Genomic DNA, 10,531 nt, shown 5'->3' with positions numbered 1-10,531 from the left:
GCTGGGGATGTTGGCCGCCTCGAGGACTTCTGTGTTGGAGATACGGTCCTGCCACCTGATGCCAAGTATTCTCCAGAGGCAGCGAAGATGGAATGAATTGAGACATCGCTCTTGGCTGACATACGTTGTCCAGGCCTCGCTGCCATAGAGCAAGGTACTGAGGACACAGGTTTGATACACTCGGACCTTTGTGTTCCGTGTCAGTGTGCCATTTTCCCACACTCTCTTGGCCAGTCTGGACATAGCAGTGGAAGCCTTTCCCATGCGCTTGTTGATTTCTGCATCGAGAGACAGGTTACTGGTGATAGTTGAGCCTAGGTAGGTGAACTCTTGAACCACTTCAAGAGCCCGGTTGCCAATATTGATGGATGGAGCATTTCTGACGTCTGCCCCATGATGTTCGTTTTTTTGAGGCTGATGGTTAGGCCAAATTCATTGCAGGCAACCGTAAACCTGTCAATGAGACTCTGCAGGCACTCTTCAGTGTGAGATGTTAAAGCAGCATTGTCAGCAAAGAGGAGTTCCCTGATGAGGACTTTCCGTACTTTGGACTTCGCTCTTAGATGGGCAAGGTTGAACAACCTGCCCCCTGATCTTGTGTGGAGGAAAATTCCTTCTTCAGAGGACTTGAACGAACGTGAAAGCAGCAGAGAGAAGAAAATCCCAAAAAGTGTGGGTGTGAGAACACAGCCCTGTTTCACGCCACTCAGGATAGGAAAGGGGTCTGATGAGGAGCCACCGATATAGATAGGTTAAGTGAGTAGGAAAAGATCTGGCAAATGGAGTATAATGTGGGTAAGTGGGAAATTGTCCACTTTGGCAAGAAGAATAAAAAAGAAGCATATTATCTAAATGGTGAGAGATTGCAGAGCTTTGAGATGCGAAATGATCTGGGTGTCCTAGTGCATGAATCGCAAAAGGTTAGTATGCAGGTACAGCACATAATTAGGAAAGCTAATAGAATGTTATTGTTCATCGCAAGGGGAATTGAATACAAAAGTAGGGAGGTTATGGTTCAGCTATACAAGGCATTGGTGAGACCACATCTGGAGTACTGTGTACAGTACTGGTCTCCTTATTTAAGGAAGGATGTAAATGCATTGGAGGCAGTACAGAGAAGGTTTACTAGACTAATACCTGGAATGGGCGGGCTGTCTTACGAGGAAAGATTGGACAGACTAGGCTTGTATCCACTGGAATTTAGAAGAGTTAGAGGCAACTTGATTGAGACCTATAAGATCCTGAGGGGTCTTGACAGGGTGGATGTGGAAAGGATGTTTCCCCTTATGGGAGAATCTAGAACCAGAGGTCACTGTTTAAAAATAAATGGTCACACATTTAAGGCAGAGGTGAGGGAAAAAATGTTCTCTCAGAGGGTCGTGAGTTTTTGGAATTCTCTTCCTCAAAAGGCAGTGGAAGCAGAGTCTTTGAATATTTTTAAGGCAGAGGTAGATTGATCTTGATAAACAAGTGGAAGGTTATCGGACGTAGGTGGAAATGTAGAGTAATCAGTTCAGCCATGATCTTATTGAATGGCGGAGCAGGCTCAAAGGGCCAAGTGGCCTACTCCTGTTCCTAATCCATGTGTTCATATGTACATATACTCCTTATAAATAGTTCAGGATATGCAGATATGGCTCATCTTAGGGGTGGGGGGTAAGATCTATCGATAGAATGCAGACTACAGATATACCCAGTGATAACAGCCCTGGAATGTGTGGATTTACCTACATGAAAAATTGCCATACATATGTCCTAAATTGAAGGGTGTAGGATATGCTGGTATGCCCTTGTATTGAAAGGTGTAGGATAGGCGGGTATCTCCTATATTGTAGGATATGCAAGTAAGTCCTGTATTGGAGAGTATAGGATATGTGGCTATGTCCTTTATTTAAGGGTATAAGCTATGTGGTCATGCCATGTATTGAAAGGTGTAGGATATGCATGAATGTCCTGTATTTAAGGGTATAGGATATGTAGTTATGGCCTGTACTGAAAGATGTAGGATATGTGGGTATGTCCTGTATTTAAGGGTATAAGATTTGCAGATGATACAAAACTTGGAAATATTGTGAACTGTGAGGAGGATAGTGATAAACATCAAGAGACAGGCTGGTGGAATGGGTGGACAAATGGCAAATGAAATTTGATGCAGAGAAGTGTGAAGTGATTCATTTTGGTAGGAAGAAAGAGATTATTATCTGAACGGCTATAAACTGAGAGAGGGGAATCTGCAGCGAGACCTGGGTGTTCTCGTACACCCCCAGGTCACTGAAGGTAAGCATGCAGGTGCAACAGGCAGTAAAAAAGGCAAATGGTATGTTGGCCTTCATAGCGAGAGGATTCAAGTACAGAAGCAGGGATGTCTTGCTGCAATTATACAGGGCCTTGGCGAGGCCACACCTGGAATATTGTGTGCAGTTTTGGTCTCCTTATCTGAGGAAGGATGTTCTTGCTTTAGAGGGAGTGCAGCGAAGGTTTACCAGACTGATTCCTGGGATGGCGGGGCTGACGTATGAGGAGAGATTGAGTCGGTTAGGATTATATTCGCTGGAGTTCAGAAGAGTGAGGGGGGATCTCATAGAAACCTATAAAATTCTAACAGGACTTGACAGGGTAGATGCAGGAAGTATGTTCCTGATGGTGGGGGAGTCCAGAACCAGGGGTCATAGTCTAAGGATACGGGGTAAACCTTTCAGGACTGAGATGAGGAGAAATTTCTTCACCCAAAGAGTGATGAGCCTGTGGAATTCACTACCACAGAAATCAGTTGAGGCCAAAACATTGTATGTTTTCAAAAAGGAGTTAGATATAGCTCTTGGGTCTAAAGGGATCAAAGGGTATGGGGCGAAAGGCGGAACAGGCTATTGAGTTGGATGATCAGTCATGATCATAATGAATGGCGGAGCAGGCTCAAAGGGCCGAATGGCCTACTCCTGCTCCTATTTTCTATGTTTCTATGAGGCAATATAAATTGAAGAGTACAATTCTAAAGGGGGTTCATGAGCAGAGAGACCTGGGGGTATCTGTGCACAAATCATTGAAGGTGGCAGGGCAGGACTGAAAAAGTGGTTAATAAAGCATGTGGGATTCTGGGCTTTATAAATAGGAGCATAGAGTACAAAAATAAGGAAGTTTGTATAAAACAAGGAACCTGTATAAAACACTGTTTCGGCCTCAACTGGAGTATTGTGTCCAATTATGGGCACCGCACTTCAGGAAGGATGTGAAGGCATTAGCGAGGGTGCAGAAAAGATTACATGAATAGTTAAAGGGATGAAAGACCTCAGTTACATGGATATATTGGAGAAGCTGGGTTTGTTCTCCTTGGAGAAGAGAAGATTAAGAGGAGATTTGATAGAGGTGTTCAAAGTCATGAGGGGTCTGGACAGAATAGATGGGGAGAAACATTTCCCATTGGCTGAAGGATCCAGAACCAGAGGACACTAATTTAAGGTGATTGGGGAAAAAAAGCAACATGACATGAGGGAAAACCTTTTTTTCCAGAGCAAGTGGTTAGGATCTGGAATATACTACCTGAGAGTGTGGTGGAGGCAGATTCATTTGAGGCCTTCAAAAGAGAATTGGATAATTATATGAAGAGTAAATATTTCAGGGCTGCAGGGAAAAGGCAGGAGAGTGGGACTGGGTGAGTTGCTCTTGCAGAGAGCCGGCATGGACATGATGGGACAAATGGCCTCCTGTACTGTAACCATTCTATGATTTTATGTAGGTATGTCCTGTATTAACAAATGCAGATGTGGAGGTATGTTCTGTATTGAAGAGTATTGGATAATTGGATATGTCCCATATTTGAAGGGTATAGATATGCAGGCTGCTGTAGGATATGTAGATATATCCTGTATCAGCTTTATCAGCTGTGACTTAGTTGGTAGCACCATCCCCTCTAAGTCAGAAGTTTATGGGTCCAAGCTCCACTCCAGATACTTGAGCACAAAAATGTAGGCTGACACTACAGTCCTGAGGGAGTTCTGCACTGTCAGAAATTCAATTTTTCTGACATTAAACCAAGGCCCCATATGCCCTCTCAGGTGAATATAAAAGATCTCATGGGACTATTTCAAAGAAGATAAAAGGAGTTATCCTTGGTGTCCTGGCCAATTTTTATCCATCAATCAATATCATTAAAACAGGTTACCCGGTCATTATCATATTGCTGATTGTGGGAGCTTGCTGTGTGCAAATTGGTTGCTGCGTTTCCTACATTACAACAGAGACTACACTTTAAAAGTACTTAATTGGCTCTAAAGCGCTTTAGGACATCATGACAGATGCTACATAAATGCAAGTCTTTCTTGTACTGAGAGTGTGGGATATGCTGACATCTTGTATTGCAGGATGTAAGACTTGATGATTGGTAGGGTGTATGATGTGCAGATTTGTTCTGTGTTGAAGACGGAAGCACGTGAGGGTATGCCCCGTATTGTAGGACTTGTGGACTTGTCCCGCTTCTAAAATCTCCTCATTGCTAGAATGGAATTGAATTTATTTGCCCTGTTTAGATCCAACTAGAGCATTATTAAAGTTGTTAACATTTATTTTTCATCTTTTATAGTCTTGAACTATTACTTTTTCTTAAATTCCTTTTTGAATTCAGTATAAAATGTTCCCAATACTTCTCTTTCCCAATTAGTAATGGTATTACACAAAAACAAGAAATGCTGGATTCACTCAGCAGGTCTGGCAGCATCTGTGGAAAGAGAAGCAGAGTTAACGTTTCGGGTCAGTGACCCTTCTTCGGAACTCCGAAGTTCCGAAGAAGGGTCACTGACCCGAAACGTTAACTCTGCTTCTCTTTCCACAGATGCTGCCAGACCTGCTGAGTGAATCCAGCATTTCTTGTTTTTGTTTCAGATTTCCAGCATCCGCAGTATTTTGCTTTTATTATAGTAATGGTATTAATTTGTTGGTGAAATTATGCTCTCAAAAATGGAAATAAAGGGGAAAGGGCACCAGATACACGTGCACTCACAGATAAGTGGGTTCACATATGAGAGTGCATTTACAAACTAACCTTGCATTTGGTTTGCAAAAAGGTGGCCAATTTAGGCAGTGGTCTGCACGGAATGTCCTCAAGGCCCTAAGGGAAAAGGAGATGGTGGATCCTGTCGGATGGTTCCCTGAGCAGACTGCCAAAGTCATCTGGCAGAATGCCTCATCACCAGAACTTTCAAACAAGCACCAAGATGTAGCTTGGCTGGTGGTGAGAAGGACCCTTCCCATCCGATCCTTCCTGCAACCTGGAATCTCACCACCTCCGCACGCTGCCCTCAAGGTGGCTATGGTGGGGAAGGGACTGTTGCCCACCTCCTTCTGGAATGTGCCTTTGCAAAGCAAGTATCGAAAGAGATGAGTGGTTTTTGTTGAGGTTCATCCCAAGCAGCTCTGTAACACAGGAGTCTGTGCTCCATGGGCTGTCCCCAGGGACGCACACCAAGACAAACAACAACTGCTGCTGGAGGAGCACCATTCGGTGAAAGACACTCTTTGGTCTGCCCGAAACTTGCTGGTCTTCCAGTGCAAAGAGTTGTCCACAACCAAGTGTTGCAGACTGGCACATTCCAAGGTCCAGGACTATGTGCTGAGGGCCGCACTAAAGCTTGGGGCAGTCGCCGCAAAGGCTTAATGGGGAAAGACCACTGTGTAAGGTTCCCCCACCATAGTGAACCAATGGGCTGGACCCTTGGAAAGCCCCTCGGGCTGTACACACCAAATATGTGTTTGCTGTAAAATGTACATTGTATGTAAAATGGAATGGAAAGGTTGTGAGACAACTCACTCCTGTATTGAAGAAAACTGATTTCATTTGCACTTTCTGGAATGTCAACTTGGTGCTGTTTTGAACTGCTTGCAATGTATTTTCTTACAAATTTTATGAATAAAGTATATTTTTGGGGGGAAAAAATGTGGCCAATTTAGTCCCTGTCCCATGGCACCTTCCCCTGCAATCGCAGGAGGTGTAATACCTGCCCATATACCTCCTCTCTCCTCTCTATCCCAGGCCTCAAACACTCCTTTCAGGTGAAGCAGCGATTTACTTGTACTTCTTTCAATGTAGTATACTGTATTCACTGCTCACAATGTGGTCTCCTCTCCATTGGGGAGATCAAGCGCAGACTGGGTGACCGCTTTGTGGAACACCTCCGCTCAGTCCACAAGCAGGACCCTGAGCTTCCGGTTGCTTGCCATTTCAACACTCCCCCCTGCTCTCATGCTCACTTCTCTGTCCTGGGATTGCTGCAGTGTTCCAGTGAACATCAACGCAAGCTCGAGGAACAGCATCTCATCTACCGATTAGGCACACTACAGCCTGCCAGACTGAACATTGAGTTCAATAATTTCAGAGCATGATAGCCCCCCATTTTACTTTCATTTTTAGTTGTTTTTTCTTTTTTACATTTTTTACAACCTTTTTTTGCATTTAGTTCATTTCATCTTAGTTTGTTCCGTTTGCTTACCCACTGTTTTTTTTTCATGTTTGCACTTGCTGCTGTTCAATATGCAGTCCGTTAACGCCTTTTCTGTACTAATGCTTTGTCTTTCAACACACCATTAACATATTGTTTGCCTTTGCTCCATGACCTATTGATCAGCTATGTGGCCTTGTCCAATCTACACCTTCTCCTTTGTTATCTCTTGCCCCACCCCCACCTCACTTTCTTATAACCTGTGACATTTTTAATATTTGTCAGTTCCGAAGAAGGGTCACTGACCCGAAACGTTAACTCTGCTTCTCTTTCCACAGATGCTGCCAGACCTGCTGAGTGGTTTCAGCATTTCTTGTTTTTATTATAATCATCTAACTCCTTCACCCACTAAATAGCTGTTGTTTACAAACCCTTGACTGCAGATCCCAAAACTGTAGTGAAAATGTATTCCCCATAACTCCAGAATGATTCACTGTATGTTGGTGTCCCACATGAACTCAAATTCGAACTATTCGTCTCTCTCGCACACAGATCCCTGTCCCTGGTGAATAAGTCTAAGATGGGATATATATTCTTGTTTTGTAGTTTCTCTCTCTTTTCTTAACGCTATATCTATATTTCTTATCTTTATCCAACAGCATTGACATCGTGAAAAATGTGTGATATTCATTCTGTGCAGATTCAGCCTAAAGCAGCAAAAAATTAACCTAATGTCATGAAACATACCATATGAATTATTATAACAAAATGGAAGATAATATATTATTGGGAGTGTGCATTTATAATTCCAGTTCTTGCTGCACCCTGGTTCTAACCCCATATCAATAATCCTAACTAACGCTAATATACACTTCATATTAATTACTGCTCTCAATCCCCTTTTATCTCAATACTGATTTTTTAATTCCCACTTTTTTTTTTCTTCCTTCCCCTTGTGAAGGCGCTGATCCTTGCTAGGGCATCATTCCACAGGCAAAAGCAGCTCTCCCCTCTCTCACCCTATTCGGCAATTCTTTATGTGCGATCTTGGCTGGCGAGCATGGGCAGTCCTCCGAGCTATTACATACACGCCCTATCCTGTCCACAGAGGCCACCACGCAGCAATGGTCGTTGCATAGCAACGTTACATAGCCAGAACTCCGGCTGACGATGAAAGGTCACTGACCTGAAGCATTAACTCTGCTTCTCTCGCCACAGATGCTGCCAGACCTGCTGAGTATTTCCAGCACTTTCTGTTTTTATTTCTTCAACTATTGTTGTGAGCAGTTTACCTCAATGCAGGTCAGGAAACGAATCTAGGAGCTTCTGATGAAATCGCTCAAAACCATAGACACTTACAGCACAGAAAGAGACCATTCGGCCCGTCGTGTCTGCATTGTCTCTTTGCAAGAGCAGTCGTGTTTAGCCCCCAGACCCCTGTGTTTCTTCCGTGACAATGGATCCTCTAGTTCAACTCCCTTAAAAAATTATTTATGGAATCAGTTTCCCCCGCCTGTTCAGGTAGAGCGTCCCAGAAAGCGACAACTCAGCGAAGAAAAATCCTCACCTGTCTAGGTCATATGTTAATGATTTTAAATCTATAATGGTAGTGGCCTATTGTGATGAACCTGTATGGGTGACACTGGGTTATCCCGTGGTCTTAATGACACAAGAAGAGGAAATCTTCCACTTAACTCTCAGCTCTAATACTCTAATACTTGCTCCAATACTTCACTTTCGGAAACACTTTCCTTCACAAAGTGACAGGAATAAAACTTCTAGGAAAATTAAAACGCTCTAAACCATCTTGTTAATTTTTCTATTTCGATTTATTTTCAGAAATCTTTTTCATGCAATCATTAAACACCTTTATATTATTTTTGAGCTCATTTAAAATATATTCCCTTATTTTACAAAAAAGTTAGCATGCTAACATTACAAAGTGCCCCATTGCAAATCGATATTTAATCGGATCGAGGTAAACAAAAAGCTTCTGACTTGCATAGAAACTGCAATTCACAATACTGTAAATGCGTCGGATAAAATATCATGCAAGCAATTTCATATGTACATATTTTCTTTACAATTTAACTCTGTACAAGATATTTATACATGTTATCAGTCTTTTTTTAATTCATGTATTCACGCCCACTACCAGGGTCTCCAGATAGAGTTCTCCTGGTGGCCTGAGATGGTTTGTTGGTTGTGTCGAGGGCTGAGACTGGCTGCTGAAGGACGGTGATCCGCTGAGCTCTCAGTTGGGTGAGACTGGTCTAAGCTCCGTGAACACTCGCGCGAAACCTCTGGACCTGCCGGGGTCCTGATGTTGTGAGAGTGAGGACAATAAGAGACCAAATGCAACTCCATGCACCTCTCCAGGTAGTCTGTGAGACGATCGCAAGCTTCCGTTTCCATGAGCTTTGAAGACGGGAGAAGGTTGCCCAGCTGAATGAGGCAGGCACGGTAACCCTCCTGGTAGCTGTCCAGGCGATCTATAAGGGGGGCGAAGAGAACAAATGGTTATTTCCCACTTCTCTGCCTCTTCATCATGTTAGAAGTTTAAACTGTCACCAGTCTATCAACTCCATAGCAGGCCAGTCCCTGCTTGCAAATTTGCATTTGGAAATAGAAGATAGAAAACAATATATCCACAATTTTTAAAAATCAGCAAAACAGATTAACGGATTTTTTTTTGTCTTTGTACAACCTTGTGTGGATATTGACCACTGCAATAGACTAGACAACACTTCAAAGGAAAGTAATAGGTTGTAAAGCGCTTTGGGGTTGTTCGGATCAGACTAAGGACGCTATATAAATGGTTCTTTTCCTATTTAACATTGTCCCTTTTCCATTAGTTAGTATTTTAAGAATTAAATATTACAAAATAATAGAATTGTGTTAAGCAATGTTGAAAGTAGTAACTTTTCACTAGTATACATTTGATCAGCTATTCTGAGTAATATAACGAACAGAATAGTTTTTAAAGTTACACTCCAGCAGCTGGTTGGTGAAAAGGGCTGAGCGTGCTCAAATCCGAATGAATAACTTCGAATTCAGTTTTGTTTTCTTTTGCCCATTGCAGCAGGTCCAAATATTGACAACATTTTCAGCTTTAAATAACCCGAAGCGTATGTAATACACTCACCGTAAAGCGGTGTTTTGGGCAAATTCTGGAGAAATCGAACAGTCATTTCCAGAATATCAGCCTTTTCCAATTTGGAATATCGTGGACTCTGTCAGACGGAGAAAAACAAAGTTTTATTAATTAACTCTTTCCCTTGTAAACCGGATTAAAATGAGGTTGGTTGCGATGATCGTTATCGTTCAACAGTTTATAAATAACCAGCGAAAGCTCACTTACATCTTTTCCAATCAGGGGCAGAATCAGAGTCTTTAACTGATTCAGACTGTCATTGATCCGCGCACGTCTCCTCTTTTCCATTAATGGTTTCAGAGTCTGCAAAGAAATAATAAAATCAAATCAGGTTTCAGACACACTAAAAACAGGGAAAAACATCACAAGATGGAAAATTCGAGGCACGAACTGAAGCAATAAATGAGTTGCGTCTCGCTCCTCTGATTTCTCTAAAAAATTGACAAACCAGCTTCAGTATCTGGGACGTTAGTTACCTTTCTTAACTCACTGGCTTCTCTTTTTTTACTTTTGCTCAATTGTGCAGTGAACTGTCCATTCTCAGTCGTGCTCGATTCGTAGAGATGAGGAGACATTCTGTGTGTGTATGTGAGACAGAGAGAGGGACGGTTTTCTTTCAGAAGATGCTGGACTAGAGCGATAAAGACTGCTTGTACAAGAGGTACAGAGTCTGGGAATGGCTGGAGAGCTCAGTTGCTGAGTGTATTTATAGAGGCTGGGAGTGTCCGCGTCCTGCGCACCCGTCGCTGTGCAATGACGGGAGACGCCTCTGAGCAACTCCGAGAACTCATTAAATAAAGTTTACCATCTGTCCTTTGACTCTCTATCTTAAATCATGTGCAAACAAAATTCTAGAGAAAAACACAACTTATAGTCAGTAAAATCAAACCCGAGGATAATTGAACATTCCTGTTTCAACATGTGAGATGGAGAGTCTAAGTTGCAAAGT

At 42.6% G+C, this 10,531-nt stretch overlaps 1 protein-coding gene across 1 annotated transcript; it reads right to left on the bottom strand.

Moving 5' to 3' along the window:
• Window positions 1-8,285: 8,285 nt before the first annotated feature.
• Window positions 8,286-10,248, bottom strand: hes2.1 (hes family bHLH transcription factor 2, tandem duplicate 1). Its single transcript, XM_068016758.1, has 4 exons — window positions 10,059-10,248; window positions 9,790-9,885; window positions 9,574-9,661; window positions 8,286-8,920 (listed from the first exon to the last, which is right to left on the bottom strand). The coding sequence occupies exons 1-4, from the start codon at window positions 10,155-10,157 to the stop codon at window positions 8,580-8,582; spliced, it is 624 nt and encodes a 207-aa protein (XP_067872859.1). The 5' UTR covers window positions 10,158-10,248; the 3' UTR covers window positions 8,286-8,579.
• Between the last annotated feature and the right edge of the window lie 283 nt (window positions 10,249-10,531).

Source organism: Heterodontus francisci, chromosome 37 (assembly GCF_036365525.1).
Source record: "Heterodontus francisci isolate sHetFra1 chromosome 37, sHetFra1.hap1, whole genome shotgun sequence".
NCBI classification, from domain to species: Eukaryota; Metazoa; Chordata; class Chondrichthyes; order Heterodontiformes; family Heterodontidae; genus Heterodontus; species Heterodontus francisci.
The sequence above is the reverse complement of the archived record's forward strand: the minus strand, read 5'-3'. Positions and strand labels throughout refer to the sequence as shown.